Genomic DNA, 15537 nt, shown 5'->3' on the forward strand with positions numbered 1-15537 from the left:
TTTTTAAGAAAAAAAAATCAACAATGCATAAATGGGTTTTTAAAAAAAATCTCTATAAAACTATGATTCCTTTTCCTTAAAAAAAATGTTTAATTTTTAAATGTCAATATTAAGGCATATTTATTATCATTGGAAAAAAAATATCTTTTGATTTTCTTTTCAATGTCATTAAAATTAAAATCATAAATTATATGCTAATCTTCAATAGAATTATTCCACTTTTACCATCACTTTCGTTATCTACCTAGCTATTGGGGAACTCATGATGGGACGTGATAAAAAAATGAAGTAATTATTTCACAAGTTATTTATCAATTTTTTTTTTTTAAAATCCTAATTACCATAACATCACAAGATTTTCTATAAATTATTTTGCCAAACATTATGAAAATGATGAGATAATTTAATTATAATAATTGAAGAAAAAGATGAGATTTGATAGTTGTGGTGAAGTCTAAGACCGCGTTGAGTGTAATCTGTAATTAGAGATAGTGGGGAATTTCACGAGGCTTGTCAGTAGGCAAAACGCTGGAGTTTATGCCCCAATAATCAAATCGGGAAGCAGAGATTCAAACGACAACAAACAAAAGCAATAGCGGCTAGACGCGTGAAAAATCCTTTTTGACGTAACGTGCCCCCCACTCAGAAATCGCCACGTGTGGCACACGCGTCTTCTGAATTACTTGAAAATTGAGCATCCATTGAGTGTGCCTTGTCCCTTCTGTTTTTACTGAGTCAGTGATGGACTTGTTATATTTTGAATCCCACTCTCATCTTCTCCTCTGCCCCGCCACTCATTATCCTTGTCTACGTATTTTAAATAACCGAAATTACAACACTACACTTACTCTTAAGTGAGTCCACTCGACTAGGGGGATATATGATTCACTCTCTTCTCATAAGTTCAACTTTAATTTATTTTTTTTAGATAAAGGCATGGTAATGTGTACAAGTTTTCTTAATTCTTGTAAAAAACGTGACGCATTATTTTTATTTATTTAAAAAAATATGGGTATATTTGTGGATGGAAGCCATAATCTAGTACAACAGACTTCATTTATGATGGGAAGGAAAACTCTTGAACTTAATAATGAATAATTTTCTACCTGTTTAAGACTCAGCCTATCAAAATAAAACGGCCAAAACCCGGCCTTTATCTCTCCGTAACTCCTATAAATTTCTGGTTCCAACGCATCAGACACGCCAACATTCTCGCTTCTTCTCCTCACTTCTCACTTCTCACTTCTCAAACTGAAGGAGATAGAGAGAGAAATGCATAGACAACATAAGCTTCTGAGCCATCTCTTTCTCATTTTCTTATTCTCAGCTTCGTTTCCCAATGTAGGAATGATTTTTTTTTTTTCTTTGTTTTGTTTTCTCGATAATTTTTCTTCTCCTTTTTCTTCTTGTTTCACACCCTTTCAATTCACAATGCAGGTTGCTTTGGGCGGAGCCGGTGAGGAATCGGGCAAACCGGTGGCTGGAGAAAACCCATTCACACCCAGAGCGTCTTTGCTTCGGTATTGGAATAAGCAGATCGGCAGTGGCTTGCCAAAGTCCACCTTTCTTCTCTCCAAGGCATCCCCATTGAGCGCGGTTGAGTCGGCCACCTTTACTAAACTTGCCTCTCAAAATGCGCTTTCCGACAATCTGCCGGCGTTCTGTAAGTCTGCGAACCTGCTCTGTTTTCCCGATTTGGGCCAGAGCTTGGAGAAGCATGACGCTAGTTCCAACTTCGCCGTGTATTCGAACAAGAATTTCACCAATTACGGAACGGATGGACTCGGGGGAACGGACGCCTTCACAAAATATTCGGAGGGGGTCAATCTTCCTGTCGACGCATTCAAGCGCTATAGCCGTGACTCCGTCGGCAACAATGATAAATTCGATAATTACGGCCGCGAGGGCAACGTCGTGGATCAGAGCTTCAGCGGCTACGGTGCCGGGGCTACCGGCGGCTCTGGAGAGTTCAAGAAGTACAACGAAGAGGTTAATGTTCCCAACCTTCGATTCAACTCCTACACAGACGATGGCAATGGCCGTCAACAATCATTCACGAGTTACACAAATGAGACCAATTCTGGAGATGAGTCCTTCAGCAGCTACGGCAAGAACGGCAACGGATCTCCGAACGAGTTCACGAGTTACGGAAGCAGCTCCAACGTCATCGGCTCCACGTTCACCGGCTACGGTGAAACCGGCAACTCCGCCAACGATACGTTCAAGAGCTACGGCTTTGACGGCAACGTGCCAGAGAACAACTTCAAGAAATACGGTGATGGTGGTAATGCGGGGACCGATACTTTCATAAGTTACAGAGATCAATCCAATGTAGGAGACGACTCCTTCAAATCCTACGCCAAGAATTCCAATTCCGCAGAGGTGGATTTCGTCAACTATGGGAAATCGTTCAACGAAGGTACAGACACTTTCGCTGGGTACGGCAAGGGAGCGACGAACCACAAAATTAATTTCAAGATCTACGGCGTCAACAACACATTCACAGACTACGCTAAAAAGGGCATCTCCTTTTCAAGATACACTAACAAAAGCTCTGAAACAATGACTTCCATGGCGGTCAGTGGCAGTTCAGTAAATAGGTGGGTTGAGCCGGGTAAATTCTTCCGCGAGTCGATGCTGAAGAAAGGGACTGTGATGCCAATGCCGGACATTAGGGATAAAATGCCCAAAAGGTCGTTTTTGCCCCGCACTATTTCCTCCAAATTACCGTTTTCAACCTCCAAACTTGAGGAGATGAAGAAAATATTCCATGCCGCGGAAAACTCAAGCATGGAGCACATGTTCACAGAGGCATTAGATGACTGCGAGAGAGCACCCAGCAAAGGCGAGACCAAGCGCTGCGTCCCCTCCATCGAGGACATGATCGACTTCGCCACCACCGTCCTCGGCCGCAACGTTGTGGTTCGCACCACCCAATCCGTCGAAGGGTCAAAACAAAACGTAATGATCGGGTCGGTCAAAGGGATCAACGGTGGACAAGTCACCAAATCGGTGTCCTGCCACCAGAGCCTGTTCCCTTATCTACTCTATTACTGCCACTCCGTTCCCAAGGTTCGGGTGTATGAAGCGGACCTCCTGGACCCGAAAACCAAAGCCAACGTTAACCATGGTGTGGCCATCTGTCACTTGGACACCTCCGATTGGAGCGCGGGTCATGGTGCATTCGTGGCATTGGGTTCGGGCCCTGGCCGGATTGAAGTTTGTCACTGGATTTTCGAGAATGATATGACCTGGACCATTGCAGACTGAGCCATGACCCACCTTCCCGTCTGGGTTCGAACCACTTGGTCAACAAAGCTGGCTCGACCCCAACTTCCGCTTATGTATTTCCTTCATAAGATGTCATGGTGAAATATTTAAGGCATGTGTTTCACCAGGCTAAGGATGGTAATTTATTGTATGTTATCATTATCCCAGTGTTGAGAGCGTGTGAGATTTAGAAGTTGTCTTTGATGGCTTCCTCATTCGTAGGGATGAATGGGTTTTTCTTCTTTTCTCTCTGTTTATTAATTTTTTTATATTTGGCATTAAAGAAATGGAGGGTGGTAGGAAGAACAGAGGGAGATGCAAAACGTTGATGAATTTAGGAACCAAAACCAAAAGATGATGCACATACCACTCAAAAAAGAAAGAAAAAAAAAGTGTGCTATAAAAGTGACAGCTGTTGCAGGGGCATCCCCTTAATTCTCATGGAAAACAAGGGGCAGTGATTAGAAGGTTTCTTCGGTTGATCGTTCAATTCCAAAGTCAATTAGATCCGTTTTATTGCAAATTTCCACCATCTTGATGGCGCAAAATCACTGTCACCTTTCAAGGGTGCCCTTAAAAGGAAAAAGAACAAAAAGGGGTAGGCACTGCGTAAATGCCTTTTATCCATCTTTTTCTTAGTCACGATCATGAAAGCAAAGATTTCTAATTTTGGGTGGCTCAAATAAAGAAAGGCGATTCCAAGATTTGAGTGGCTCCAATGAACGGATTAGCGTCGCAGATATAGATGCCTCCCAGAATTGAATGATATCTTGTCAAACTCATTTGTAATAAATCACGGGAGAATTACTTTTAAGGGTAGGCTGGGAAAAAAAATTACTAAAAAGGGTGGGTAGATTTAATAATTCTTATGAAGGTCTCATATTTTTATTAGACCATTTACCCTGAATTTCTTAAATTTATTTATCAATTGAGAAATACATTTTCTTTCCTGACAATTATAAAGTATAAGTACAATACAAATATAATAAAAAAATATTAACATTACAATACATTACAATATACAAAAATGACAAAATATGGAATTCGTTTTTTACTGAACTAATGTTTCTAGATTATCATGTTGTATTCCTATCATAAAGCATCATTGCAAGCCAAAATTATAAAAATACAACAAAAATACATTATTGTAATTTTAATACATGAAGTTGTTGATGATAATCCAAATGTATAAAAAAAATCTATAAAATTAATTTTTTATATAAAAATATAAATGTACAATAAAAATACACTACAATTACAATATAAATACAATAACATTACAATATATTATGATAACGTAAAATTTTCAAAATTTCAAATTTTGTATGAAACTGGACAATTGTGGGTTTTTTTTTATATAAAAATATAAATGTATAATAAAAATACACTACAATTACAATATAAATACAATAACATTATGATACATTACAACAAGATAAAATTTTTAAAATTTCAAATTTCTTATGAAACTGGGCAGTTGTGGGTTGTTTTTGGCATATATATGTCTACTATACAACAAATATTGTTCTTTATTATACAAATTATGTCTCAATTGATTATAATTTTGAGTTTTCAACGAAAATTCAAATATGTTCATAAATACCCAAATAAAGTGGTTCCAAACATTGTTAAAATGTAATTTCTTTCTCAAAACCTCCTTCAATATTTCAGATCTAATATCTTACATCTACATTGTTAAAATTATTTACTTTTCGTTCATTTAATCCTATTTTTAAATTATTTATTTATTTTTTCCATAAACTGATTTTTTTTTTTGACATTAAAAAAAAAACTCACCTTTAATGGATTTCTTGCTAGATTCACACAAAAAAAAAAAAAAAAAAAAAAGTTTTGTGTAAACGATTACAAATCATGACCTGAAGTGCTAGACCTTTTTCCTCTTTCCCTTTTTTCTTTTACAACATCACCAACAAGCTGGAGGTAGGTTAAAGAAAACTCTTTTCACTTTGTTATTACTTTTCACTTTGTTATTGCTTTTCACTTATTAAGGGTAGTCTTGATATTTAAATAAAATAAAGCATTTGGAGGAATTATCATAATTTCATTCTATCCTTTATAATAATTTTTTTCCCCAGCCTACCCTTAACAGTAATTCTCCCGTAAAACACCCATACCCCTTTCACTGCATTCATTTTCCTCAAACTGCAACGCTGTCATGCCTAATTAGGTTGTATTGACTATTGAGTACATGTTTGTGATGGTAAAAATTAATCTCTCAAATGGCTTCATTCACGGCCCACGACTCAATCATGCTTCTCATGAACTTGAAAAAGTACCCTCCTCTTCCATTCACAGTCCTCCCTGCACGCCCTAGTGTGGCACTGCCTTCTGGTTTATTTAAACACACTTCTTGAGCCTCATTATCTGATCAATCAACCTAATAGTTTGTCTTCTTTTTTTTTTCACATTAAAAAATAAAACCATTATGTTATCGTAAGATATTACAATAATTGAATTGAGATAATGACGTTGTAACTGCCATTAATTAGACGTTAATTGATACTCAAGGGCAAAAGTCCCATCAGTAGACCATTAATTGGAGCACCTCCCTCTCTGCTCAATGTAAAGCCCGAGGCATTAAGTGCCACATTTCCCTGTTCCCCTTTTTCATTTTCTCGTGGGATATGATACCCAATTCAAGATGCGTAGCATGATGGACGTCCTTAAACAGAGCTTTATATCATTGGTCAATGTTCAATGAAATTTGTAAGGCCCAGATAAAGTGAGTGGGCTATGGAATAATTGCAAAGTTGTTTCCTTTATCACGTTAAAACTCACCCTTTCCTAAGGCTGCAACGCCAAGTATGATGATGCTTAATCTTTCAGTAGCCTCAAAGCTGCAGAGAGTGAGCATGTATTGTTTCCAAAAAGTGCCTAATTCGTCCACCCGCTCACTATCATGTTTGGGACCATGAAAAAAGGGAAAGAGAGACAGAAGAAAAGAAAAAGGAAAAGAAAAGCGTGTAATCGATGTATTAGCAATATAATTAGCATTATCTCTTGGCTTTGTCAAAGAAGAAATAATAGATTGGAGAAAGATTTAGACGAAAAGGAAAAGAAAAGCTAGCCAAGCATGCTTTTTATGAAGCAGGCACTTTTGGTAGGGCACATGCATTTTATGTACGCCAGCGGGTTACATGTATTTATGTAATCCCCTAAGGAAGGCGCAAAAAGTAAAATTCATTGTGGGAAGTACAAAACTTTGTCAACGTTCAACGTTCAATAAGATTTGGCATTTAGAGTTGAAGGGTGTAGGAATTCAAGACATTTCAACAACCCTCAATATATCAAACAAAAAGAAAAAGTACCGATATTTTATTGCTATTAGAGAAAATAGGTTCTATAAAGACCCAGCATGTGAATTGCCGGGGAAATATAACTGCAGGCACCACAATCATCGTTTGGAATTTGGAAATTCAAGTTTGAGAAAAGTCTCCATTAATGGAGCCAATGGCCAATCCCGCCTGAAGATGGCTCTCTACTGGGAGCCTACAAGAACCAAAGTTGGGATTCTCTCAACCATAGACTGGGCCACCGACACATACGACCCACTAACCATCTGCCATGCCATAAAAGCAGGTACTCGTTTGCCATTTGGGGAGGACCCCTACTCAAGCAATTAAAACTCCATATCTCATTTGGCAGGAAATACTCTAAACTACTACATATATCTTGGATCGCAAATGCCTAAGATGGTAAAATGTATGGGACCCATGTGGCCCTGCACTTCTGCCATTTGTTAGGGTCTACTACATATATCTTGGATCGCAAATCTCTAAGATGGTGAAATGTATGGGACCCATGTGGCCGGTTTGCTTCATCAGCATCCCCTGCACTTCTGCCATTTGTTAGGGTCTACGGCATATATCTTGGATGGCAAATCTCTAAGATGGTAAAATGTGTGGGACCCATGTGGCCGGTTTGCTTCTTCATCAGCATCTCCTGCTTTCTGTCATTTGTTATGTTTTTTATTTTAATGCGGCCCACGTGGCCTATTTTATTATTAATTATTTTTATTTAATTTTAAAGATAATTATAGTGAACTTATTTTATTATTATCTTTTATTTAATATAAAAAATAATTATGATTAATAATATTAAGTGCTAAAATCCTATTCATTAGTACTTAAAGGAGATGTTTTTTAAATAATCATTACCCTTGATCAAATATGGGAAATAAAAAAAACAAAAGGAGACCCTATTTAGGTGCGATCGTCTCTCTATCCAATATATATACAATTTTCTCTTTATTAAGAAACATATATCAAACTAAAAGGGATTAAGAGAGAAAAACTAAGTTTTCTTTAATTTGTTCTTCTTTGTAAAGAATTTCTCTTTAAGATTAATCTCATGGATTAATATATATTTTCTTGATAATTTATTTTATACATGAAAAATCATAAAGTTCTAAGATTTGGGAATTAGAGTTATACATAAAGTCCAGAAAGGAATTGCTACTTACAAAGCTTGAGCCAGCAAATGAAATATTTTTAATTTTCTTATTCCTCATTCTTAATTAATACTATGTTTAGTATGGTATTTGAAAAGGAAAAAAAATGGACTTAAAAAAAAAAGTCAAATTTGGTATTAGGAATAGAAGGAATACATGAAGGGAAATGAATTCAAAATGATTTATTAAAATTTTGAAGTTTCCATTTAAAAAAAAAAAAAAGAAAAATGAATGAAATTTGATTTGATATCTTTTAATCTTTTTATCCATATAAATAATTTTTACTTAGTGAAGTCTGGAATTTCATGTCAATATATAGTTTCTCTTTCATTTGATTTTTGAAATTATTGGTAGATTCATATAAGCATTCAAAGTAAAAAAAGATTTTTTATTTATTTATGATAAGTATTATATTCTTTGAATTTTTTAACTAGTATAAGTAATTTTCAATGATCATTGGGGTAAATATCTGAATTTACTACATCATATTTTTCTGAAGGAATATTACAAAATTATTTCATTTTCATTTCTCTTATAACACCAAACATGTGAAAGAATTTTTTTTTTCTCTTATGGCAAACATGGTGAATAAATTGAAATCTAATTTCTTTTCTTTTAATTTCTATTAGTAATTAAATTTGTTTTGAATTGAAATTAATTCCTTTCATTGCAAATCCTCTTTTATACCAAATAGAATGAAGTAATTGAAATCCAATTGCTTTCTTATTTTAAATTTTATTAATTAAATTCTTTCTTTCTCTCTCTAAAATCAGAATAAGTTGAAATTAATTTATTTCATTTCAAATTTTATTTAAAAAAAATTGATTCTAAATATAATATTAACATTTTGTTTACTTTAGGCTTTTGCCCAAATATCCCTAAAATAAAAACACTCTGGGAGTATGGGCCTCCGAGGAATGGAGTCCAACTGCTAACACCCAGCTATGAACAAACCCCAGAGTCAACTCTACTCATTAATTTCAGCTGAGTTCCTTGACATCTGTGGATCACTTTTCATACTGGCATGGCTGACCGGCTGAATGACCCATCTGTATAGGGTAGAGCCGGGCCTGATGCAGTCTTCTTTCAGTGCACTACGTACCTACATTCGACAGTCTGATAATCTGGACTACCATTCATTCATTTCACTCGGACAGCTTTCCCTGCTGTTTTGGATTGAGAATTAATGGGCTATGGTTCTGTAACCTTGAAGGTGGGGAAGATGACTTCGGTGCTCTCTTAAACGAAGTCACAGCTGGGAGTATTCAATTTTCTGAGAAGTTAGGTGAGTCCCAGTACATCATCAATCAATTGAACGTGCACGAGTATACATAATGAAAATATAAATAAAAGGTGCAATTGATTTATATTCTTGTGATCACTACTAGCATTTACGATAGGTAAGTCGAGATTCACCCACAAATTATCTTCATCTGTCCACCAACAAAACTAGAATGATCTGCTCCTTCTCCATTGGGTAAGGAAGGATTATGTTTCCAGCTATTTGACTCTAGCAGACTAGATAGAGAGAAAGACGTGTTTTAAAATAGATAACATCTACATAGATGGTGTGCATGCAAAACCAAGTCTCAATCGATATCCTTGTCTTCCTTTTATTAGATCTAGTTCCACCCACAAATTTATTATCTAGGAGTGGACCACCCTATGCATAAATGGGCTCCACCCAACAACAATAAAGCTAATGATGGTGAACCATTAGTGACCGAATTAAAGATCTTTTGGAGACTCTATCGATTCTTCACCACTTATCGCTGTGCAACGACCACTCGAAATGGACATATATAGAATATTGAAGAAGAGACCATTCGTGCATGCATATGTGAGTAAACAAACACATTACACAACGGGGACTCGTCATTGTCATCCCGCCGAGAGGAAGGCAATCCACTGTGAGATGAATCACTGTCGAATGCCATGACAAAATCTACGTAAGAAACGAAGAAGACACTCCACCCCGCAACACATGTTTAATTCAGCCCAATATCCGGATATTTTAAATATGAAAATTTATTCCTAATTGTTCGGATTTTTTTTTATAAAAAGGACATTAATAAATAATAAAATACTCAAGAATATCCTTAAAATTTAAAAAAAAAAATTGATAAAAATAAAACGCATTCATATCAACTTAATTATGAAACAAAGAATTTTTTAATTAATGTCATTTCAAACATCATTTCTCCTCGCTTCATGGAGGAAGATAGAGTGAAACTCACCTCTGAGTTTATTACTTTAACAATTTTTTAAAATAGTTTTATCTTCATCAGAAAAAAAAATCAAAATCATATATTTAATAATAATAAATTATTTTTTATTTTTTTATTCTTAACAATACAAAATAATATGTTTTTAGATAACATTTTTTAATTATTTCATGTTGTTTTCATTTATTTTTTAAATGTTATTTAAAAAAATAATTATATAAATATATAGAATGATTAAAAATAAAATATTATATACAAAAATTATTTTTAAAATATATTTAAAAGCATTAAACATATGTTAAAAATATTTTAGGTTTTCAATTATACTTTTATTCTAAAAAAAAAAGTTAAGGAATAATTTTTAAAAGTTATTATCAAAAACTATTTTTCAGAATTATTTTTAAAATTATTTTCGAAAATAGTTATAAAAAAAACTTTTTTTTTTTCTTTTAGAATTAGGAAGGGATCAAATCCATCAAGGAAATATAAATATTTTTCTTTAAATATATCTTAAAAATATTAAACATATGTTAAAAATATTTTAGGTTTTCAAATATACTTTTATTTAAAAAAAAATTAAGGAATAATTTTTAAAAGTTATTATCAAAAACTGTTTTTAAAAACTATTTTTTAGAATTATTTTCAAAAACAGTTATCAAACATGACTTTTTTTTTTTCTTTTCTTTTAGAATTAGGAAGGATCAAATCCATCAAGGAAATATAAATATTTTTCTTTAAAATTTTCTAAAGGAGACGTGGCCCCTTGCTTTCAAGTCTCCTGGCCATTGAGTATGACTGTGTGACTGATCACTTCCCTTAACTAATTTTCATTGTTCAATGTGGCCTAACAACATCATTAAGTGGTGGCTAATAATCTTATTTAGTATCAAATAATATGTAATGGTTAGTAGTTTACTTTTGTAGTAATTTAAGAATCATTAACCATTAGTCATGGTATGATAGTAAAAAATTAATGGCAATTCTTCTCAAATTTTTATTTTGAATTTAAAAATCAATAAAATACTAAAAATTAATAAATTATATAATTAATTAATTCTGTTAGCGGTATGAGTAATTTTCAAGTTCTCAAAGAGCATTGGTCATCTTCATTTGTCTCTCTTTTATTTCTTCAAGATTCACTAGCAAATGTGTTTCTTTTTTTTTTGACCGGTTGGGTATGAGGAGGAGCTTAGATTGCGACTAATTGGCTCTCATTGTTTTCATGATATTTTCCTCATAACTCTTTGAACCTTTAGTGGTTTGTCCTATTGAATTATTCAGCATCTGATTTTTATGGTATGTCTTAACTTATAATATCTATCTATGATATGATACATTTATGCTATGTTTGAGTTTTTTTAAAAAAAAAAAATCTGAAAAGGAAAGAAAATATTAAAATAATGATTTGCTCATATTTTATTTTTCTATGAAACATATAAAAGAAAACAAAACTTAATTTAAATTATTAAAAAAATTATATATTTTTAAATTATTTAATCTTTATATAAAAATTTAAATAAATACTAAAATTATTTTAGAGTAACATAAAATAGTACTTTGTTGATTTTAATTTATTTTTTAATTTTTCAAAATTTTCTTTCCAACGGCTTTCTTTTATCGCATTTTTCCTCAAAATTTTCAGGTAAGAAAAATGCATCGTCTTGGTACTCCGCCCCGAACCAGTTGTGGTGAAAAGTTTCTGATAGAGCTTATTTTCATCAAAATGGTATTGTATTTCTTTTGGGCCTATTTAATGGATATGTGCGTCAACCTCTCCACATCCAAATGCAAAGTGAAACCGGGCCAGGTCTTGCAGCATGGCCAGGCCCATGCCATCAAGACAAACACTTTAGTTCTTGTTTCCCAATCAAATGAAGAGAAAACAAAAGAAATTCAAAGTTTTGGCCTTCTGAATCTAAGGGCGGTTTGGTCATATTTTTTAAACTTGTTTTTAATTTTCTTCTTATTATTATTATTTTAAGTTGAAAGAATAAAAAATAAATTTCTAGTGTTTTATAAAAATAAGGGTGTTTGACAAGTTATTTTTTAAAACAATTTTTTTTTTTAAAAAAAACTTGTTTGGATAAATTGTTTTTAAAATTATTATTATTTTTTTGTTTTGGTTTTGTAAAAACATTAAAAATGTAATTTATAGAACATAAATTAAATTGAATTCAAGTCTTATTAAAAATGAAAATAGTTTAATAATTACAAATAAATTACAAATATATATTTAAAAAAAATATGAATAATAATATTATAATAAAATCATAAATTATATATATATTTATTTATTTATTTATTTATTTATAAAAAAATATACTATTTTGGGAGCTTTGACCCAAAATGCCACATTTTAAAAAAATATATATACATAAAGTAAACCGAATTTGAAAATAATGCCCAATCTAGTGCATCTGTGTCATGTAGATTGCCACATCATAAAACTATAGTCACCAATTACGGTTTTGAATTTTTTTAAATCAATCAAAACCGTAGTTGGTAAGGTTTTGAATCCTTTATCCTTTTCTGTTCCTTTCCCAGTTAGGTCTCTTCCTTTCGCTGTTAAGTTTCTTACCTTTAGGGTTTCATCCTTCCCGTTGTATCATTGGCTCAAATTCAAAATTTGGAAGTCATTTATCAGGTAAGATTTATGAGTTTTTCAGTTTACGTAAATTTTATTTTATTTTTTATAAATCTGTTTGGTTTTCACGTTATTGTTGTAGATGTGTTTGGTTTCTATTTGGTAAAGATGTGTTTGATTTTTTATTTTTTATTTTTATTTTGATTGTGAGCTTAGAAGAAAGAAAAATGTTTTTTTGGTAAAGAAAACGGATATGGAATGGAGGGCCAACATGGATTTTTTTAAGTTAAAGATACCAAAAATGAAGGGGATCATTGTAAAAAACTCCAAAAATGAACGGGACGAGCGGTGATTTTTGTTATAGGAATAGAAAAAAATAGGAGTACTCCACTTGTCAAGGACTAGATTTATCTTAAGCTAGGAGATTGAAGGTGTGGGGTCGGTTTCTACACCATTCTCTAAATTATGGGAATGTTTGGTTGCCTAGAAAATATAGGAAAGTAAAAAAAAAATAGTCCCAATATGACAAATCCTCAAATAAAAAAATGTTGTTGGAAGAAACTAGAGATTCCATTCCTCACACCATATTGACTATTTCAATCTGACCTCTTCACGAAGGAAATTCTTAAATAAATTAGCAACCAATCTGACCCCTTTATGAAGGCAATTGTTTTCAGATAAGCCCCATTTGAACTTTGCCATTTGCTTCTTGCTCTAATATGTGATGAAGAATATCTAAGAATGTGATATAAGTGAAAATAGGACTGTGCCCAAATAAATTTCCCAGATATTAAGTAGTAGTTTCATTCACAATGTTTTTTTTCCCAAGGTAGACTAGAACTCATTTTCTGTCCTCTTTTATGAAATTTGCATCCTCCATCCTATATAACAATGTATTTTATTTGAGCGAGCTTTGTGTTAATAGGGGATCAGAGGTATTCTACTATTACAATGGCTAGAAAAACACTAACAATATGATTGTTGAACTACCAGTAGATACTATGAACTTTGATAGCAAATATATTGGAACAAACACACAAAGAACAACATTATATCATATAGTACAATAGTTTCAAGGATAAGAATGGTTGACCACGATTGTATACATGCATTATTGAAACTTCCTAAGGGTAATTTTATTGTCCTTTATACCACTCCTCCCACCCCCACACCAGAAACATTGATAAAAAGAAAAAAGAAAAATCTAACATACTAGTCATTGATAACTTGGCAACTGTGATTGCTCCTCTTCTTGAATCCTTGAACTCTCAAGCATTGCCTTTTTTCTCTTCCTGGTTGGGGTTGAGTCTGTAGATAAGAGCAACCGGTTCTACATCAAATCTAATAAACGTGATTGCAAGTGTTTGTTCATCTCCATGACGTGCTTTGTCATTCTTGTAGCCCACATTCGGTTCTCTATACTTGTCTCTAGTTTCATTTGTATTGCTTCTAGTGTACATTCTTGCTGCCAAATTCATCAGGATTGCTAAAACCATACCAATATATGACTTTCCAATATGATTATATTTCCTTCTTATTCGCTTAGTATATATTATGGGCCACATCCTAATAGTTTTAGCTTAATATGGTATCAAAGCTATGATTGATATGGATATCAAGTTTAGAGAAAGACCTCCAAATCGAGAATCTACTGGTTTAGTGAAACTGTGCTTTGGAACCCAATAGTAGGGAGGTGAACTATGTGGGAACAACATGAAGGTAGGAGAGTGATCATTCCCATGAATGAGTTGCTTGGCTGAGGATACTTGTCAAGAAAATAAACACGAAACTTATTAAAGAATCGCTAATGGTTTGTCACAGAAAGCAGTGACGACTTTGGGATCACTACCATATTAATAATAGCCCCTTATTAGAGACAAAAACGACATTCTTAATTAATTACAATTATAAAATATGAAGTGCTTATAGATGGAAAACTAAACTATAAAAGATAAAGAGCTCCATTTGGTTGCTGAGAAAAACAAAGGAGAGGAAGAAATATACATTAGTTTTTAGTTTTTATTTTTGTATCCACTAACTACTTAGCATCCAAACAGAATATTAGAAAATGGAGTCATGAATTCTTCTAAGAAATAGAAAGATAGAACCTGCAAACCAGAAATGAAGATTATGGTCACCTTTTGGATGATTGAATCTTCTGATGATAACCCTACTGGCAACATCCCAAATGTGGGCAGTGCAGTCCCTAGATGCTGACACCAGACCCAATCTACTGAAGGCCAATGCAGTTATGGACCTACTGCATTGGCAAGTGAAAAAATTGTCAGTTGAAAATTTGTGTATGCTTGTTAATACTATTAACATTCTACCTAAGACAATCAATCATTCTCGAACAAATATCGATAAACTTAAACCACCATACAATACTTGTGTCTATTTAGCCCAGTCGGTCGATCCTCTAGAACATCAAATGGATCACCCACCAACCCAGTGTCAAGCATGCTAACGAAAATTCTCCCATCTGCGCTTCCAGAGAACAAGAGCTGCTCCTCTAGATCAAGCACAATAGCAGTGATTTAAATAAAAAATTTATTATTATGAAGTGATTTATATTTTTCCCCCTAATGTGTAAGAAGGTGTTTTATTATATAATTGTGTATTCACATGTTAAAAGATTATATGCAATTTCTCTTGAACATTCTTGTATGTGTGTTTTTGTAAGTATTTTAATAAACAAGTATGTTAAGTTCAAAACAAAAAGACTTGCTATTATTTTCATTGATTATTAAACCATTTGATATTGTATTTTTTTGTAGGTAAATCATGTCTGAATCTATTGTTCATGTGATTTGCTTTTGTGAAGGAAAAATGTTGAGGACAGAAACATATGTAAAGTATATTGGGGATCAAGCTGTAATTGTGTCTTTGGATGTGCCTGTTAGTTCAACCTATGAACACTTGTTATCTATGATATACTTGAGAACTGACATTGACAAAAAACAATTTCAATTAGTCCTCAATTGTAG

The 15537-nt window shown here is 33.2% G+C and overlaps 1 protein-coding gene across 1 annotated transcript; it reads left to right on the forward strand.

Moving 5' to 3' along the window:
• The first annotated feature begins 1193 nt into the window (after nucleotides 1–1193).
• LOC117921928 (polygalacturonase 1 beta-like protein 1) lies at nucleotides 1194–3517 on the forward strand. The gene is made up of 2 exons (XM_034839876.1): nucleotides 1194–1341; nucleotides 1438–3517. The coding sequence occupies exons 1-2, from the start codon at nucleotides 1273–1275 to the stop codon at nucleotides 3268–3270; spliced, it is 1902 nt and encodes a 633-aa protein (XP_034695767.1). The 5' UTR covers nucleotides 1194–1272; the 3' UTR covers nucleotides 3271–3517.
• Nucleotides 3518–15537: the final 12020 nt, after the last annotated feature.

This window comes from Vitis riparia, chromosome 1 (assembly GCF_004353265.1).
Source record: "Vitis riparia cultivar Riparia Gloire de Montpellier isolate 1030 chromosome 1, EGFV_Vit.rip_1.0, whole genome shotgun sequence".
Taxonomy (NCBI): domain Eukaryota; kingdom Viridiplantae; phylum Streptophyta; class Magnoliopsida; order Vitales; family Vitaceae; genus Vitis; species Vitis riparia.